The 15,235-nt window shown below is 45.4% G+C and overlaps 1 protein-coding gene across 2 annotated transcripts; it reads left to right on the forward strand.

Annotated features, from left to right (window-relative positions):
* Window positions 1-3,155: 3,155 nt before the first annotated feature.
* On the forward strand, window positions 3,156-14,768 carry LOC112223041. 2 transcript variants are annotated; one of them, XM_024385980.2, is made up of 9 exons: window positions 3,156-3,859; window positions 4,087-4,168; window positions 4,996-5,346; window positions 6,308-6,574; window positions 8,309-8,596; window positions 8,992-9,096; window positions 9,230-9,288; window positions 9,384-11,339; window positions 12,517-14,768. In XM_024385980.2, exons 2-9 carry the CDS (start codon window positions 4,129-4,131, stop codon window positions 12,541-12,543), a joined length of 3,093 nt encoding a protein of 1,030 aa, XP_024241748.1. In that variant the 5' UTR covers window positions 3,156-3,859; window positions 4,087-4,128; the 3' UTR covers window positions 12,544-14,768. The 2 variants fall into 2 exon arrangements, with proteins under 2 accessions (XP_024241748.1, XP_024241747.1); XM_024385979.2 differs by having other exon boundaries at window positions 3,157-3,859; window positions 4,111-4,168.
* The last annotated feature ends 467 nt before the right edge of the window (window positions 14,769-15,235 follow it).

A 15,235-nucleotide genomic window follows, 5' to 3' on the forward strand; every position in this document is an offset into this window, starting at 1 on the left:
ATTTTCAGTATTCATTTCATTCACCACCACCCACCACCACACCACAGGTTGGTAAGACATTTTGAAAAAGGTCCCTATTGTCACAAAGAGAGAGAGAGAGGTCTATACTGGTATTCACTGTTATAGTCCGCAGCAGCAGCAGGGGCATGGGGACTGTCTCAACATGAATGGACTGAGATGGATCCACTTTGATGCTACTCTTGATTGTTTACTGTACATGTAAACAGAGGAAGACAATTAACAGAATATAACCTGACAATTTATTCTGCTATATTTTCAGGAATGTATTTTTTCCTCTCGTCTTAATTGTCACATCATCCGTTACCCACACGGATTACATGCACACATGAACTCATTCTGCATTTCCTAAAGACACTACGCTCTACCTTTTTCTTGATGCTAATTTTCCTGAAGCCTTTGAAGAAAGTACATCTTCTTGCTCTCCCTGGTTTTGCTGTGGGGAGGTTAGGATTGGCGACGGCCTGGAACCACTGGACCGCTCGTCTCTGGTTGGGATCAAGTCTCTTCTCCTGGGGATCCTTTTTGAGCGCAAACTGGGTTAGTGCAATTAACAGTTTCCTTTACAGCTCTCATTGATGGAAGAGAGCTACGATTCACCAGTCGGCCTTGCATCAGGAATCAGGAGCCCGGAAATCTGAGGCAGAGTTTCAGCCAATTTTTTTGCCATCACTCGTGTGAAGAGATTGACTAATCCTTGGCGGATCTTGGAGAGTGGTTCAGAACACCCTGAGCTGAGCTGGCCTGTATGTGAAGGAGAAGTGGGTGGTCAGACTCACAATGGCTCTGACAGAGGGAGAGCAGAAGGCCACATCAGTATCTCCTAGTGGAGAAAGGAGGTATTTGAAGAAGTGCTCTCGAAGGGATTTAAGAGACTGCTCTGTGAAGGCATAGACCATCCCCCAGTATCCCTCTGCTGATGGCTCCCTCTGGAGCTCACCTGTCTGCCTTCTGCTCATGAGAGCAGATACAGGCCACAGAAGACACTGGGGTGCTGTTCTGCAGAAGGAAGCTGCAGATCTGCTCCACTAGGTGGTCTATGAATGGTTGGAGGATGCCTGTGGAGAGAAGGGCCTTGAAGCTTTCTCTCAGCTGAAGCTGCATCCTCCCACGCTGCCAACATATTGCCATGGTGACCTTATCTAACACCTCTGACTGGGAGACAAGGCTGGTTTTGCCACTTATAGCTCTTTCCTACAGTGCTTTAATGACCCAAAGGGTTCTGTCCGTGAGGGAGGGTGTTCCCTTAGATGTGGGAAAATCAGTGATACTTGCAGATGAGGAGGTGCTCTGGATAGCTTTCAGCTCCTTGTCCAGGCTCTCTCTACTCATTGTGCTGTCACAAAGTCCAACACTAGCTTTCCCTGGCTTAACTGTGAGGCTAGTAATGGGGGGATGTTGGCTGGTCATATGGGATTATGGGCATGGTGGAAGAGGTGCAACTCAGGATAGATTTATCCTGGTCTTCAACACTCTCTGAGCCCACTGTGTGATCAGATCTTGTCTCATTCAGATGTCTAGGAGCAACAGCGGCTCAGCTGCGAAGTGGTAGGCCACAGAAGCTCACAGAACGAGACCGCCAAGTGCTGAAGTGTGTAGCGTCTGTCCTCGGTTGCAACACTCACTAGTTCCAAACTACCTCTACAAGCAACTTCACCACAAGAACTGTTCGCTGGGAGCTTTATTAAATGGGTTTCCATGGCCAGAAATGGAAACGCGTTATCTGGAGTGTTGACTCGTGCTTCACCATTTGGCTGTCCGATGGACAAATCTGGGTTTGAAGGATGCCAGGTGAACGCTACCAGCCCGAATGCATAGTGCCAACTGTAAAGTTCGGTGGAGGAGAAATAATGGTATACGGCTGTTTTTCATAGTTCGGGCTAGGCCCCTTAGTTCCAGTGAAGGGAAATCTTAACGCTACAGCATACAATGGCATTCTAGACTATTCTGTGCTTCCAACTTTGTGGCAACAGTTTGGGGATGGCCCTTTCCTGTTTCAGTATGACATGCACAAAGCGAGGTCCAAACAGAAATGGTTTGTTGAGATCGATGTGGAAGAACTTGACTGGCCTGCGCAGAGCCCTGACCTCAACCCCCTCGAACACCTTTGGGATGAATTGGAACGCCGACTGCGAGTCAGTCCTAATTGCTCAACATCAGTGCCCGACCTCACTAATGCTCTTGTGGCTGAATGGAAGCAAGTCCCTGCAGCAATGTTCCAACATCTAATGGAAAGCATCCTCAGATGAGTGTAGGCTGTTATATCAGCAAAGGGTTGACCAACTCCATATTAATGCCAGTGATTTTGGAATGAGATGTTCAACAAGCAGATGTTACATGTTCAAGATACTTTTGACCATGTAGTGTTGGTTCAGGGAGCTGGGCAGTGACTACTGCCACTAGTTGAGCAGCTATCTGGGCATTTCACAAGCTCCCAAGTGGCGCATCGGTCTAAAGCACCGAATCTCAGTGCTAGAGGCATTCCAGGCTGTACCACAACCGGACGTGATTCGGGGTCCCATAGGGCGGTGCACAATTACTGTTTGGCCGGGGGAAGGCCGTCATTGTAAATAAGAATTTGTTCTTAACTGACTTGCCTGTGTCATATGTACAGTAGCGACGGGCCTGAAGTTGTGTATCTACTACCAGTAGATTGGTGCAGAAAGAATGCACAGAAACAATAAGTAAGACGTGGCTACTAGGCATAATCAAGAGCTCCATTCTTTCATTTATTCAGGAAGAAAACCTTTTCACTTTGCTGTGACAGACTGTGTTAATTTCACTGATGCACCTATAATCGTAATGATGCTTTGTGTCCCGCCCATGCTTTGGCTCCCATGTGCATGCTCCTTTTACTGACGGCTGTTTTCCTCTTCCAGCTCTCACTTATAGTGCTTGTTAATGAATGTATCTTTCTCATGGGACTACAATGCATTTTTGACCATAAGGTCAACATACTGTATAGTTCTACTAAGTAACGTTCCACTGGAAGAAAAGAAAAACTAAGACAAAAAATACGCTTTACTTCCATCCATTTTTTTGAGAGCTAATTTCTCTGGATGTTTTTAAATAGATATAATTGATAGAACTGAAGCTTTTTATACAATGTATGTTTTTATTTTATTAATCATTTTGAGCTTTAATAGGTAAATACATTTTCCACACAGTCTACAATATGCACTTGCGAGTTTGATCATTCCCTGTCTCTGCTAAAGGGCAGCACTAGCACATTTGTATTTTCACAATCAAATCATCTCAAAAGAAATTCAGCTCCCCACTTTTATAAGTGGAGCATGTGTAAAATATTCAACACAGATACAACTTGCTCTTGAATTAAAAAATGTTAAGTTTTCCCACAAGCATCAACTGAGAAAGAACAGCAGGATATGGTTGTGATTTTGAATGGAAACTAATTGGTGTCATCGGCTACTAATGTTTGTAGCTGGTGTGCCTAAATAAACAAACCCAGCATGGATTGCGTGCTCTCTCGGCCCATAGGCTCACAATGCTGCTTTTAAGTAATTGAGACGAACGATCCCTTTAAGAGGACAGGTGTGTCTGCAAGACAGGGGTGTATTCACTAGGAACCACACAGAAGAAAAAGGGTGAAACGGGGAGGGACCTATCTGAATTTGTCCTATAAGAAACGTTTGTTTTTATTGCTCAACGTTTTCCGTTGCAAGAGGTTTTACTAAGGTGTCAACTAATGATTACACCTGTGGAGACAGGTGAGAGTGGAGAAACAGGAACTGAAACCTTTCACACATAACAAACTGGTTTTGCCAAAAATCTGCTTATGGCTTTTACAACTGAAACATGAGAGAAGAGAGAAAAGTCTGTCGTAAGTGTTGACATTGAAAATCCTTCAAGACATGTTTTTAATTAAGTGAAAGTGAGTTTATTCACAATAGATTAACCTAACCCTATGTACTCTGTCTGGTTTAGAATGCTAGCACGCTAAGCTACTAGCATATCCTATTTGTGTTTTCAGAAGAACACAGCATGGGTTTCTTTCTTTCTGTGTTTTAATAAGTCTTAAACAGACACATTTCATTCACTTTAATTTAGTTGTGAGTCAAAAATACTCCACAGGCTATCCTGACTGATGTGATGAACCTACACCTGCTTCCCGTAGTTCTGTCATTGGCAGGTAAGCCATCTCTCCTCCCTCAATTTTCTGACAGGGGCTTCAATGTTGACTTCAGTGAGTACCCTACCTCAAGCTGAAAAGAATGCTGATGGTGTGTATTTTTAAAATGTTGGAGGAGTAGCTCTACATTTTTATTTGGGAAATTCCAAGGTGACAGAAACAATGACTCCTCCCCAGCTCGGCTGCATTCTTAGTCCGTGTGTTCTGTTGCATAAATGACAAATAAAGTCACACACTCATCTCTCCTTCTTGTGAATTTATTCAACCAAAGTTTTGGCTTAACAACCTTTGTCAGGGTGTGTGATATCCTAATACACAATGTCCAATGGCTTATCAGCCCTGCTGAGCCCTATGGGCCCTGATCGGAGCGCTATGTAGTGCACTACAAAGGGAACAGGGTGCCACTTGGGACACAGTCTCTGAATCCCATACATACTTACTCTTTCCAGTGTCCACCTCTACTGAAGTCAGTTAAGCACTGTATGGTTTTTAACAATGCTTTAAACGTGTGCTGCTGTTTTACGGCAAATGATCAATGAGGGAACCTCGGTGCAATTCATCTCAATTTTTGTCCTTCTCATGCACACCTTGTAAAGTCAATTCACCATGACTGATCAGGAGCATATTCATTTGATTTAGTATAATTCATCTGCTGAAGACTTGTGGGACCTTTTTATATGCTTGTAGTGTTTAGATAATTCCCCCAACTATATACCCCTCAAACTCTCTCATACCAGTGTTATAACAACCTGTCATAATCACTGTAAGAAAGTAAACAGGTAATAAGCAGTGTATTCCTTTCTTCTCCCCCCTCTCCTACCCTCTAGTCTTCCTTTCCGTCGCTCTCTCCCAGGACCTGGTCTCAATCCAGTTTAAATCAGATCCAGTCCTGGTGCAGACTGGCACTGATGCGGTCTTCACGGTGGTCACAGTGTTCCAGGTGTTTTCCATCACATGGGGGTACCCAGGTGGGGTGACCCCCCTGGGGCTGTGGGTGGGGGGCAGTGCGGTGCTCAACACTGTGACCCAGTACCAGGGCAGGGTCACCATCACAGCCACCCAGCTCCGTATCAGCAGTGCCCAGCTCAGAGACGCGGGGAACTACACAGTGATGGTGGACCCCTTGCCCACCACAGGCCTGGCCCAAAACACCAGGTCCATACAGCTCAGGGTGTTCGGTAAGGAGGGTGGGAGGAAAGGAAGGAGGGATGTAGTGAGAGATGTAATGAGGGAGGAAGGAAGGAGATATGTAGTGAGTGATGTAATGAGGGAGGAAAGGAAGGAGGGATGTAATGAGGGAGGATGGTAGGAGATATGTAATGAGGGAGGAAAGGAAGGAGTGATGTAATGAGGGAGGATGGTAGGAGATATGTAGTGAGTGATGTAATGAGGGAGGAAAGGAAGGAGGGAGGGAAGAAAGGAGTGATATAATGAAGGAGGAAAGGAATGAGGGATGTAGTGAGTGATGTAATGAGGGAGGGTGGGAGGAAGTGAGGGAGATAAAGGAGGATGGGAGGGAATATTACAGAAGAAAGTGACTAGCAGTGGTGGAAAATCGAGCATGTAAGTGTAATGTGATTATAGCCACTTGTTTGCCCAGACCTGTTAGTGTTTGTAATTACTATTGTTTTTAGTTACAGATGGCACTTCTATCTTTATTTTCTCAGTCCAGGCTTATTGGCATTTTGTCTGCCCCTTTACCATCTGCTCCCATGTCTGGATATTGTTTCTTCTCCCAACCCTCCATTATTTTCATTAAACAAAATTAGTTTAGGCAGAAAACACTAAGCGTCCCTCTATATTTCAGCGTGTTTTGAAGCTTGAATTGATTCCCCCTCTGTCTGTGATCACACTGTGAAAGCCCAGTAATGGCTCATTCAAAAGCTCTCCCTGTGTGTGTATCTCCCAATCAGTCTACTACTCCAGTATTTACATTCATCTCACAAGCCTGGTCCCAGAATAGTTTGTAGCATGATAATGAATATAGGAGTTGTCAATGACCATACTAGGAGTTGACAATTACCATAGGAGTTGGCTTGTCCATAAGAGTTGTCAATGGCTGTAGGAGTTGACAAGACACTACAAACAGACCTAGGCCCAGTCTATAGTCTCCCTGCTTCTCTTCTCTCCCCACCCTAGATGCAGTGGATGGCGTGACTATGTTTGTGCCGTCAGTGGCTCTGGAGGGGGGCAATGTGTCTGTGCGCTGTACCTGGACCAAGGGGACAGAGACCAGTGTGCTGTGGGGTAAAGGGGGCTCTGCTCTCACCTCGAACTCCAGGGTCACTATCAAAGGGGGCGACTTGGTGATCAACCCGGCCAGGAGGGAAGATGCCGGGCTCTACTCCTGCACCGTCTCTAACCTCGTCAGCGCTCAGACCGCCTCAAAGACCCTCACAGTTTACTGTGAGTAATTGCATGCTCAGCTGCTAATGCTAATAACATAAGCTAATTAGACTCTCACACATTCTCACAAGTGAGCAGGGCTGGATTACCGATTTGACACGCAGGGGTAATCCAGGGGCAATTAGATAGCATATGAGCACGTGATAAGCTATTGCAAAATATGTAGAATTGTAATTAACCTGAAATTAGCTTTAAAACTGCAACATTTTCTCTCAGCCTCATAATGGCAAAATGTGTAGAATAGCATGGGATTAGCTATATACTGTAACTGCACAATTTCCTCTAAGCCTCATCCCACTGCTGTCTTGCTTCTGAAGCTAAGCAGGGTTGGTCCTGGTCAGTCCCTGGATGGGAGACCAGATGCTGCTGGAAGTGGTGTTGGAGGGCCAGTATGAGGCACCCTTTCATCTGGTATTAAAAAAAAAGATATAATGAACAAAAATGTAAATGCAACAATTCAAACAATTTTACTGAGTTACAGTTCATTTAAGGAAATCAGTCCATTTAAATTAAGAAATTAGGCTCTAATCTATGGATTTCACATGAGTGGGCAGGGTTGCAGCCATGGGTGGGCATGGGAGGGCATAGGACACCCACTTGGGAGCCAGACCCATCCAGTGGGGATGCCAGGCCCAGCCAATCAGAATACGTTTTCCCCTGGATGTGGAGGTCTTGGGTTGGCATGGTTACACGTGTCTGCGGTTGTGAGGCCAGTTGACGTACTGCCAAATTCTCTAAAACGATGTTGGAGGCAGCTTATGATAGAGAAATGAACATTCAATTATCTGGCACAATACTCTGGCAACAGCTCTGGTGGACATTCCTGCAGTCAGCATGCCAAAACATGCTGTTTAATCAGGTGGATGGATTATCTTGGCAAAGGAGAAATGTTCACTAACAGGGATGTAAACACATTTGAGCACAACATTTGAGCGGAGTATGAAAAATGCGTCGATTTTGTATTTATTTCATCTAATGAAACATGGGACCGACACTTTACACGTTGCATTTATATTTTTGTTCAGTATAATAATACCCCAATGCACCTGGGCAGTGATTGGGGACATTGCCCTGTGTAGGGTGCCGTCTTTCGGATGGGATGTTAAACGGGTGTCCTGACTCTCTGTGGTCACTAAAGAGCTCATGGCACTTAACGTAAGAGTAGGGTTGTTAAACCCCGGTCAACTTACCTGGTAAAATAAGGGTAAAAAGAAAATACACAAGAAAATTGCTGAATGTGTAGAATAGCATGAGGTTAGCTGTAAGACCACACCATTAGAATCGCAGGGGAAACTGTGGCCCCAGATGTGGTGGTCCGGCTCTGACTGTGAGTCACTATCTGGTGTCCAGGGTTGTGTTAATTAGGGCACACACATAAAAACAAAATGGTGTCTGATTTGAGAAGTCAGAGTTGTCTTTCCTTGTTTTAGTCTGTTTTCTTTTGTTTGGTGCCTAATGTACACGACCCAGCAGCTAAAATGCTAATGCTAATACTATGAGCTAGTTGTTTTACTAGCTAGCATTACACCAAGTAATGTAACCGCCTGTTAGCCACAGAAGCACATCACTATAAGGGCTACAGGGCTAATTCGCATTAGCAATAACGACTCGTGAAGCCACTAGTCATACCCAACCCCAGTAATATTGACCCCATGCATTTTGAGGTGAAACTTTACTGTGACAGTCTGTGAGTCTGTCTGTTGATGTCCCCCGCCCCCCTCCCATCCCCTCCAGATGGTCCCGACACCCCCGTGCTGAGCAAGGCTTCCCCGGTAGACTGTGTGGTAGGAGCGGATGCAGTGGTAGGCCAGACGATCCGACTCACCTGCGTGTCTGACTCCCTGCCCCCCGCCACTTTCTCCTGGAAATACAACAATGAACCCGTGGCGTCTGGCCAACTGGACAGTGGCGTGTTCAGCCTCCAGACCTTCTCCACCAACCAGAGCGGCCAATACAAGTGCGTGGCTAGCAATGCCATCACGGGCGCCACGTCGGAGCAGGGGACGGACCTGGCCATCGTGGGTGAGTTATGCAGGACGGACACTGACGTGACTCATTCTGATGACTGTTAGTTTTGGACAGCGCAGCGGCATCCATCTTCGAGTGAAGAGAGGGGAACATTTTGGCCCAGCCTAGCCCATCAGCAAAAGATTGATCAATCCAAATGCTCTCACAATGAGAATCTAACTCTTTTTCTATGACTTTCAGCTGTCTTCACTGATGTTCCCTTCATTTCCACCACTCATTCTCTCACCTCTCTTCCCCTGACATCACTTCATCATACTCTTTCTTTTCCATTTGTCTGTCTGGGCTCCGTGTCTCAGACTCATTATCATTATTAATTATCCCCCTGCTCATCACTTTTTCTGTCTCGGCCTCCCTCCCCCTCATCCCTCCCCCTTCCCTCTCTCTCTCAGGCACATGCCTCAGTGCAGGGGCAGTCGCAGGCATAGTGATTGGCTGTGTGGTCGCTCTGATCTTAATCGTCATAGCCATCGTACTCCTGGTGCGCTGGAAGAGAGGTGAGTGTCTGTCTGTCTCAGTAATATCTTGTAAACTCTATGAAAGCATTCACATTGACCTGTGTACACTATGCTCATGTAAACTTATGTTTCTGTGTTTGAATACAGTATGTGACAATGTTGCTTATTGCAGTTGACCGAAGACTGAAGGAGGCCACAGGACAAAAGAGACACCCAGAACTCATGCTTACAGTAAGACACTCTTCTTTTTCCTAGAATATTAGGATTCTGAAAGCAATTAACCCATTCATGTATTTCCTTCTCTTCTCTTTCTCCCTCTCTTTCAGCCCACTGAACCCCCTCCACATGGTACCCGGACTTTAGGCAGAGGCCGTCACTCAGACCCACCGCTACACACAAACCCTCACAACTTCTACACTGTCCCACCCGATGGCCACGATAACACACACACACCGCCACGCAACACTAACACACTCCAACACAATGGCCACGCCAACAGAAATAGGTTCCCACACAATGCGCAACATCCGAATGCCAATTCATTTCCACAGAATGGCACCACGCAGGACCACGACACTTTCACACACACTGCTGCACCTCAGAATGCCAACACACTCGACACCTTCCCACAGATGACTCAAAACCACCCGAACAATCCAAACATACTCATACAAGCGGGTTCTACTCAGGTCGGAGTTAACCTTAACACACTGCCACACAACCAGCAAAATAGCAATGCACAGGTGGCCACGGTTCACGTCAATCTCAATTCCTATCCAACTGATGGTCAACAACCCAACCAACAGTCACAGCAACAATTTACAAGCCCACAGGACAGTACAATGCAGAGGAGCGCCACCAATGTAGTCAACAGTGCTAGTGCTCTTCAAGGTCAAAATATCAACCCACAAACGTTCACACAGACTGGACAGTCATACTCCAATCCCAGGATGCAAATTGGCTTGTCATATCCTGGTGAACCTTCACAGGTTGACCACAGTAACTTAGACACTGGTCCTCAAGTCTCTACTGGTCCTATTCCTACTGGTTACACACACAGGGGTCGAAGTCACACTTTCCAGCGAAATGCCAACACGCAGACCTACCAGATGGACCAGGCTACTGATACCCAGCCTAGACACTCCAACCCAGCAGCGGCCAGTTCTGTGCCACGTGATGCCAGCTCACACCGCCAACAAATGCCTTGGGACCGTCTGAGGGGCACCCCGGCGTACCCCAACGAGCCCCCCAGAAGGGTACAGGCTTCCCCCGACAGCAGCTACACCTCTGATGGCACCTCTGAGTCCCCGTCCCAGGCTAGACGATCCAGACCACACACCAGGAAGAGTGGGCCAGGAGCACAGACCCAGAGTCCCCCACAGAGCCGATCTACACCCAGGAAGGCTGCACCGACGGCGGGCAGACAGACCCAGAACCTCCCCCACACTCATGGGACGAACACTGAACCTGGGGCTCCAAGCCACACACAGTTGCATATCAGTCCCCATGCACACGGTACACCAAGGCAGAGAGCCAGACAGGATGTCAGACCTCAATCCCAGATCACAGCTCAGACCGCTTCTCAGAGCCAGACTGGCCCCAGGCAACAAAATGCCTCCCGCAGCTACCACAACCCCCAGACACAACAACGGGGACCAGGCGCTCCACAGGGACGAATAACCACCATGCCCCAAGGCACCACACTCGACATTCGAGCTCTCGCCAATCCAAATCACATCCCACAGACACAAACCGGGATTCAGTATGGTAGGGGAAACACACACATGATACCACAGCCCACACAAGACCAGAGACAGACAGCAACACAAGGTTGGGGTGCACTAACACAGCCTGTTACACAGAACCCCAGTAGCCTCACTCAGACGGCCCTGGAGATGCACACACTGACGACCCTGAACCCTTTTCACAACCGTAACCACCAGACACAGGCCGCCCTGCTCAACACCCAAGCTCGAGGCCCTTACCCTGGGCACCAGCGGCCCCCCACGCCCCCTCCCGTGATCGCTCTGGCTCAGTTCCAGACTATTCCCAGAGAACGCACCCAGCACCAGTCCCCAAACCGGGGCCCCACTGGCCCTCTCAGGCCCCCGGTCAACGTACACACCACACAGAGACACCCCAATGCCCACCCGCCCCACAGACACCCCGGTGCTAGCATGCCGGCCAACCTGCACTCGGGAAATGGCCACCACGTGCACGCTGATAACAGGCACGGTCAACATACTCATCATGCCCACAGGAACCCTGCCCACCCACGCCAGGTAAGTAAGCACCAAAGTAGTGTTTGATATCAGAGCCAACCGTTCCCATATGTTTCATATATGTTCATTAGCCATTTCATGTTTCATTAATCGCCACATGGCTCTCTGTCTCAGATGTGTGATCATTATGTCTCATTCTGTCATGTCATTCTCTGTGCATTTAGTTTCTTTGGTTTCCCCACCTCTCATTCTCACTGACAGTTAGTCAGCGTCCCAAATGGAACCCTATTCCCTTTATAGTGCACTATGTTTGACTAGAGCCCATAGGGAATAGGATGCAATTTGGGACGCACAATGTGTGTTGTGTATAATATGTGTGTCACGTGTGGAGTTACCGGTAATTTACCCAAGTTACTGTAATCTTCTGTAATTTTGGTAAGTAACAGGTAATCTATGGTAACTTTGGTAATTTATACTTGAGTAATTTTAAAAAGATTTATTAATATGTAGTATTTATTTTTTTTGTCTGTGTCCATATTGTCCATGAGTTTCTAGTGGATAGACCATATGGTACAAGAGAAAATTGCCCAATTAATGAAAAAAGCATCTAATCAACTATGGCATTATTTTCAATTAACTCTGCAACTCTTCCAACGATTGACTTTTTTCACCAGTTTGCTGCCACTACATTAAATAACAACAAAGACATATTGACATGGTCAAATAAATATATAAAGGATATTTCATGTTGAAAGTCATATTAAACACCAATGGTCTTCACTGAGATGATGGTTTATATTTAGGATCTAGTTTTACTTTGTCATTTATTTTGTATTTTAAAATCTTATTTGATTATTTTATATATTTATATCTGTGATAAGGCCACACAGAGGGACAGAGATAATGACAGACACCTGTGATAATCTGAAGTACCCCAAAGAACTACATAAAAATCGTTGAAACTTCAAAAGTTTCCAGTAATATACTTTCCCTTGCAACCCTAGTCATAGGGAAGCTTGCCAAGCAGCTTTTATAGCGGGGCCTGCACTGCCTGTTGAGTGACAAGTATCTACTGGAGTAATGACAAGAGTATTTGGCAGTGATACAGTCAGGGTAGTTTGGCTGGGTGTTTGTCTGCCTATACCTTACCAGTGTTTCAGTGTCAGAATTGTGTCAGTGGCTATGTTGAACATGACTTGTATATAATTAAGGGCTTGTTCTTTCTCTCCAACACCAGACCCACCAAGGGAGGCCTAGACACTGAGAGATGCCAATGGACACACACACCAGCAACTGACAAGAGGAGAAACACAAGCATGGATGACTATGGGAGCCCCACTCTAAAGCAATGGAGACCAAGCAAAAACATACATATGCGCGTGCACATACACACACACACACACTTCCCGCAGTCGACTCCCCTTGCCTGTCAAGTGAATGTTATCTGTTGATTTTCAACAGTACCGACAATGACTCACTGGAAAACACACACAGATGTGTTATTTCTGAAGCACCATATAACCAAATAGTAGTAATGAGAAAAAGGCCTGTTTGAGGCGAGACACTCCAGGCCGTGTGTACGTGGCCTCTCCCATTCAGCGTGTTCAGAGCGAGAATGAGGCACGACCACAACAATGAGGACTTGAAATGTTTTCATTCATGTCTGTGTGTGTGTTGCTCCTTGTGACTAGAATAAACAGTAAAAAGGACAGAAAAAGAGACCCCTTGCTGGACTGATTCCAATTGAATGGACTTGGCCCCTGGGAACTACTGTGTGAAAAGGAAAAAAGCCCCTCTGCGACTTGCTTTATTTAATATTTCCATGGAAGTATTTATGTGGTGAATTTCTGTTTACAGATGCTTCTCTTGACACCGCTCAATTAACGGGATTCGCCTCGGCGCCTGGGCTTCAGAAGCAATGCTCAACTAACTATGAAGGAGACCCCACAAATGGATGGGCCGCTTATTAATTAAGTGCTTTTATGCGACTTAAATGACTCGGAAAATAATAACGCCCATGCGTGGAGTAGGTCAGCACAAAGAGGCTGCTGAGCTGCCACGTTTTCCCCGACTAAGCAAAGCAAAACAATTTGCTCTGGGACTACGATGCTCTTTTGTGTGGGGGATTAGCACATTAAAAGGGATCTCTATTGGAAAGAATCTTAGTTTTCTTTCGAACAAAATGTATATTTAATGTTTTTATTTTTCTGTTACGTGCTAAATATGTTGGACTGCTATTGCAACATCTGTCTTTGTGACTCAGGGAGGCTGTTTATACTAAAATATATGTTCCTTTAAAATACAGAAAAGAGGATAAATATGTTTTTTAAAGATTAGGGGTCTCCATTGAACATACTTTTTCCAGGACTAGGCCGCCCCCATATGTTTTGTTGATGATAATAAAGTATTTAGATTTACAGGAAAATACTGTATGTCAGTGTATTACATGACATTAATTTTGATATAATGTTACCTACCTAATGGCATCATCTGAACTCCTTTTGAAATAATCTTGCCCTCCAGGCATTCTGATCTTCAGCTGTTACAAATATTCCCAGAATATTGTATTTACTTAACAGTTTTTGAGTTGAAGAATCTGCACTGTAAAAATGTCCCTTCTTAATTACAGCACAATTATTTGCAGAGTTGCCAGATTAATACTGTAATTTAGCTTTACAGCAGAGATTTTCCTTCCTGTAAAACATGTTACAGTATTCCTGCTGTAAATGTGGGCACCTGATTCCATGGCAGAATTTAGTGGATGTGTCATGGTTGATTGATAGAGTGAATATGCCCACTGAATCTCAAGCCATATCTTAAAGCAATAACAATAAGGAAGATATGTCGACCTCTGCATTCAGGACCACGAGTAGGAGAAAGTCCTTTCGAGAAATGAGGAGCTACGTTGAACTTTTGAATCCTGTTTTGTATGTGCTGACACTTGGAGAGTGAGAAAGGTTGAATTGAATAAAATAGTGTTATTTTTGTGAGTATGCAGACTCCCTTAGGGAGTTGTTGATTTCCCACATTAGTGAAATGCATGTCTGTTTCCTCAGCTTGTTATGGAGGAATTAGGAGTTTCTGGCTTGCTGTTCTATCAGTCCCTCAGCACAGCTCCCACTTGTGAGTACATCAAATACAGCCCTGCTCCACAACTGCTAAGGTAGAATGACTTTGTACTGTTGAGTAATGGTAGAAAACATCTTATAGTTATCCTCCAAAGCTAAATGACTGTCTGTTCTTCCAAAATGATAGGAATATGTCACGTAGGAAGACCGACTGTATATGCTGATACGGCTCCTTTCCAGAACTCAATTTGCATGTACATTTAATGTGGTTGTTTTACTCTCCTTCCATGATATACTGTGTTTACTGCAGCAAATTGTAATTGTTTCACATTAGAGCATAAATTAGCGTACAAAACAACAATGCAACAGGAAGGTATGTGCAAAATCTGCATTTCTGTTGTGATTACATTTCATAATGGTGTGTGTGTCTCCTCTTTATCACACAGTGGCTCCACCCAGCCCTCCTGACCCAGACGAGCCAGTGCTGCTCATAGTGTGTGTAACCCTTGCTGTGGTTTTGGTGGTGGTTTCTCTGGAGATTTACTATGGCTTCCAACGCCACAGGTAGTATAAACCCTAGAGGGTGTCTCACACACAGGACAGTCAATGGACCTATTCAAATACCTATTCCAATACATGTGTTGCTCCTTCTTTCCATTGAGGAAATCCACTTCGATTAAAGCAATGGGGAACGCACGTTTTCACTCTTGTACTGATCAGTGATTACCTCAGGGAAGGGAGGAAAGAAAGCATCCATTTTAGAGGTATTCACTCACTGCGCAGATGTAACATGGTTCTAAGTCTCTTCGTTTCCATCAGTGCTAAGAAAAACAGAACTGACGTCACCAGGAGACATGGGTCCATGAGGATGAGTCCCGAAGTAAGGCT

The sequence above is a fragment of the Oncorhynchus tshawytscha genome, linkage group LG23 (assembly GCF_018296145.1).
Source record: "Oncorhynchus tshawytscha isolate Ot180627B linkage group LG23, Otsh_v2.0, whole genome shotgun sequence".
Taxonomy (NCBI): domain Eukaryota; kingdom Metazoa; phylum Chordata; class Actinopteri; order Salmoniformes; family Salmonidae; genus Oncorhynchus; species Oncorhynchus tshawytscha.

Bases quoted from the DNA above. Each gene is read 5' to 3' on its own strand.
- LOC112223041 (XM_024385980.2), top strand. From the start codon at position 4,129: ATGAACCTACACCTGCTTCCCGTAGTTCTGTCATTGGCAG. The intron at 5,347-6,307 runs GTAAGGAGGGTG...TCCCCACCCTAG, and splicing joins CATACAGCTCAGGGTGTTCG to ATGCAGTGGATGGCGTGACT. The intron at 6,575-8,308 runs GTGAGTAATTGC...CATCCCCTCCAG, and splicing joins AAAGACCCTCACAGTTTACT to ATGGTCCCGACACCCCCGTG.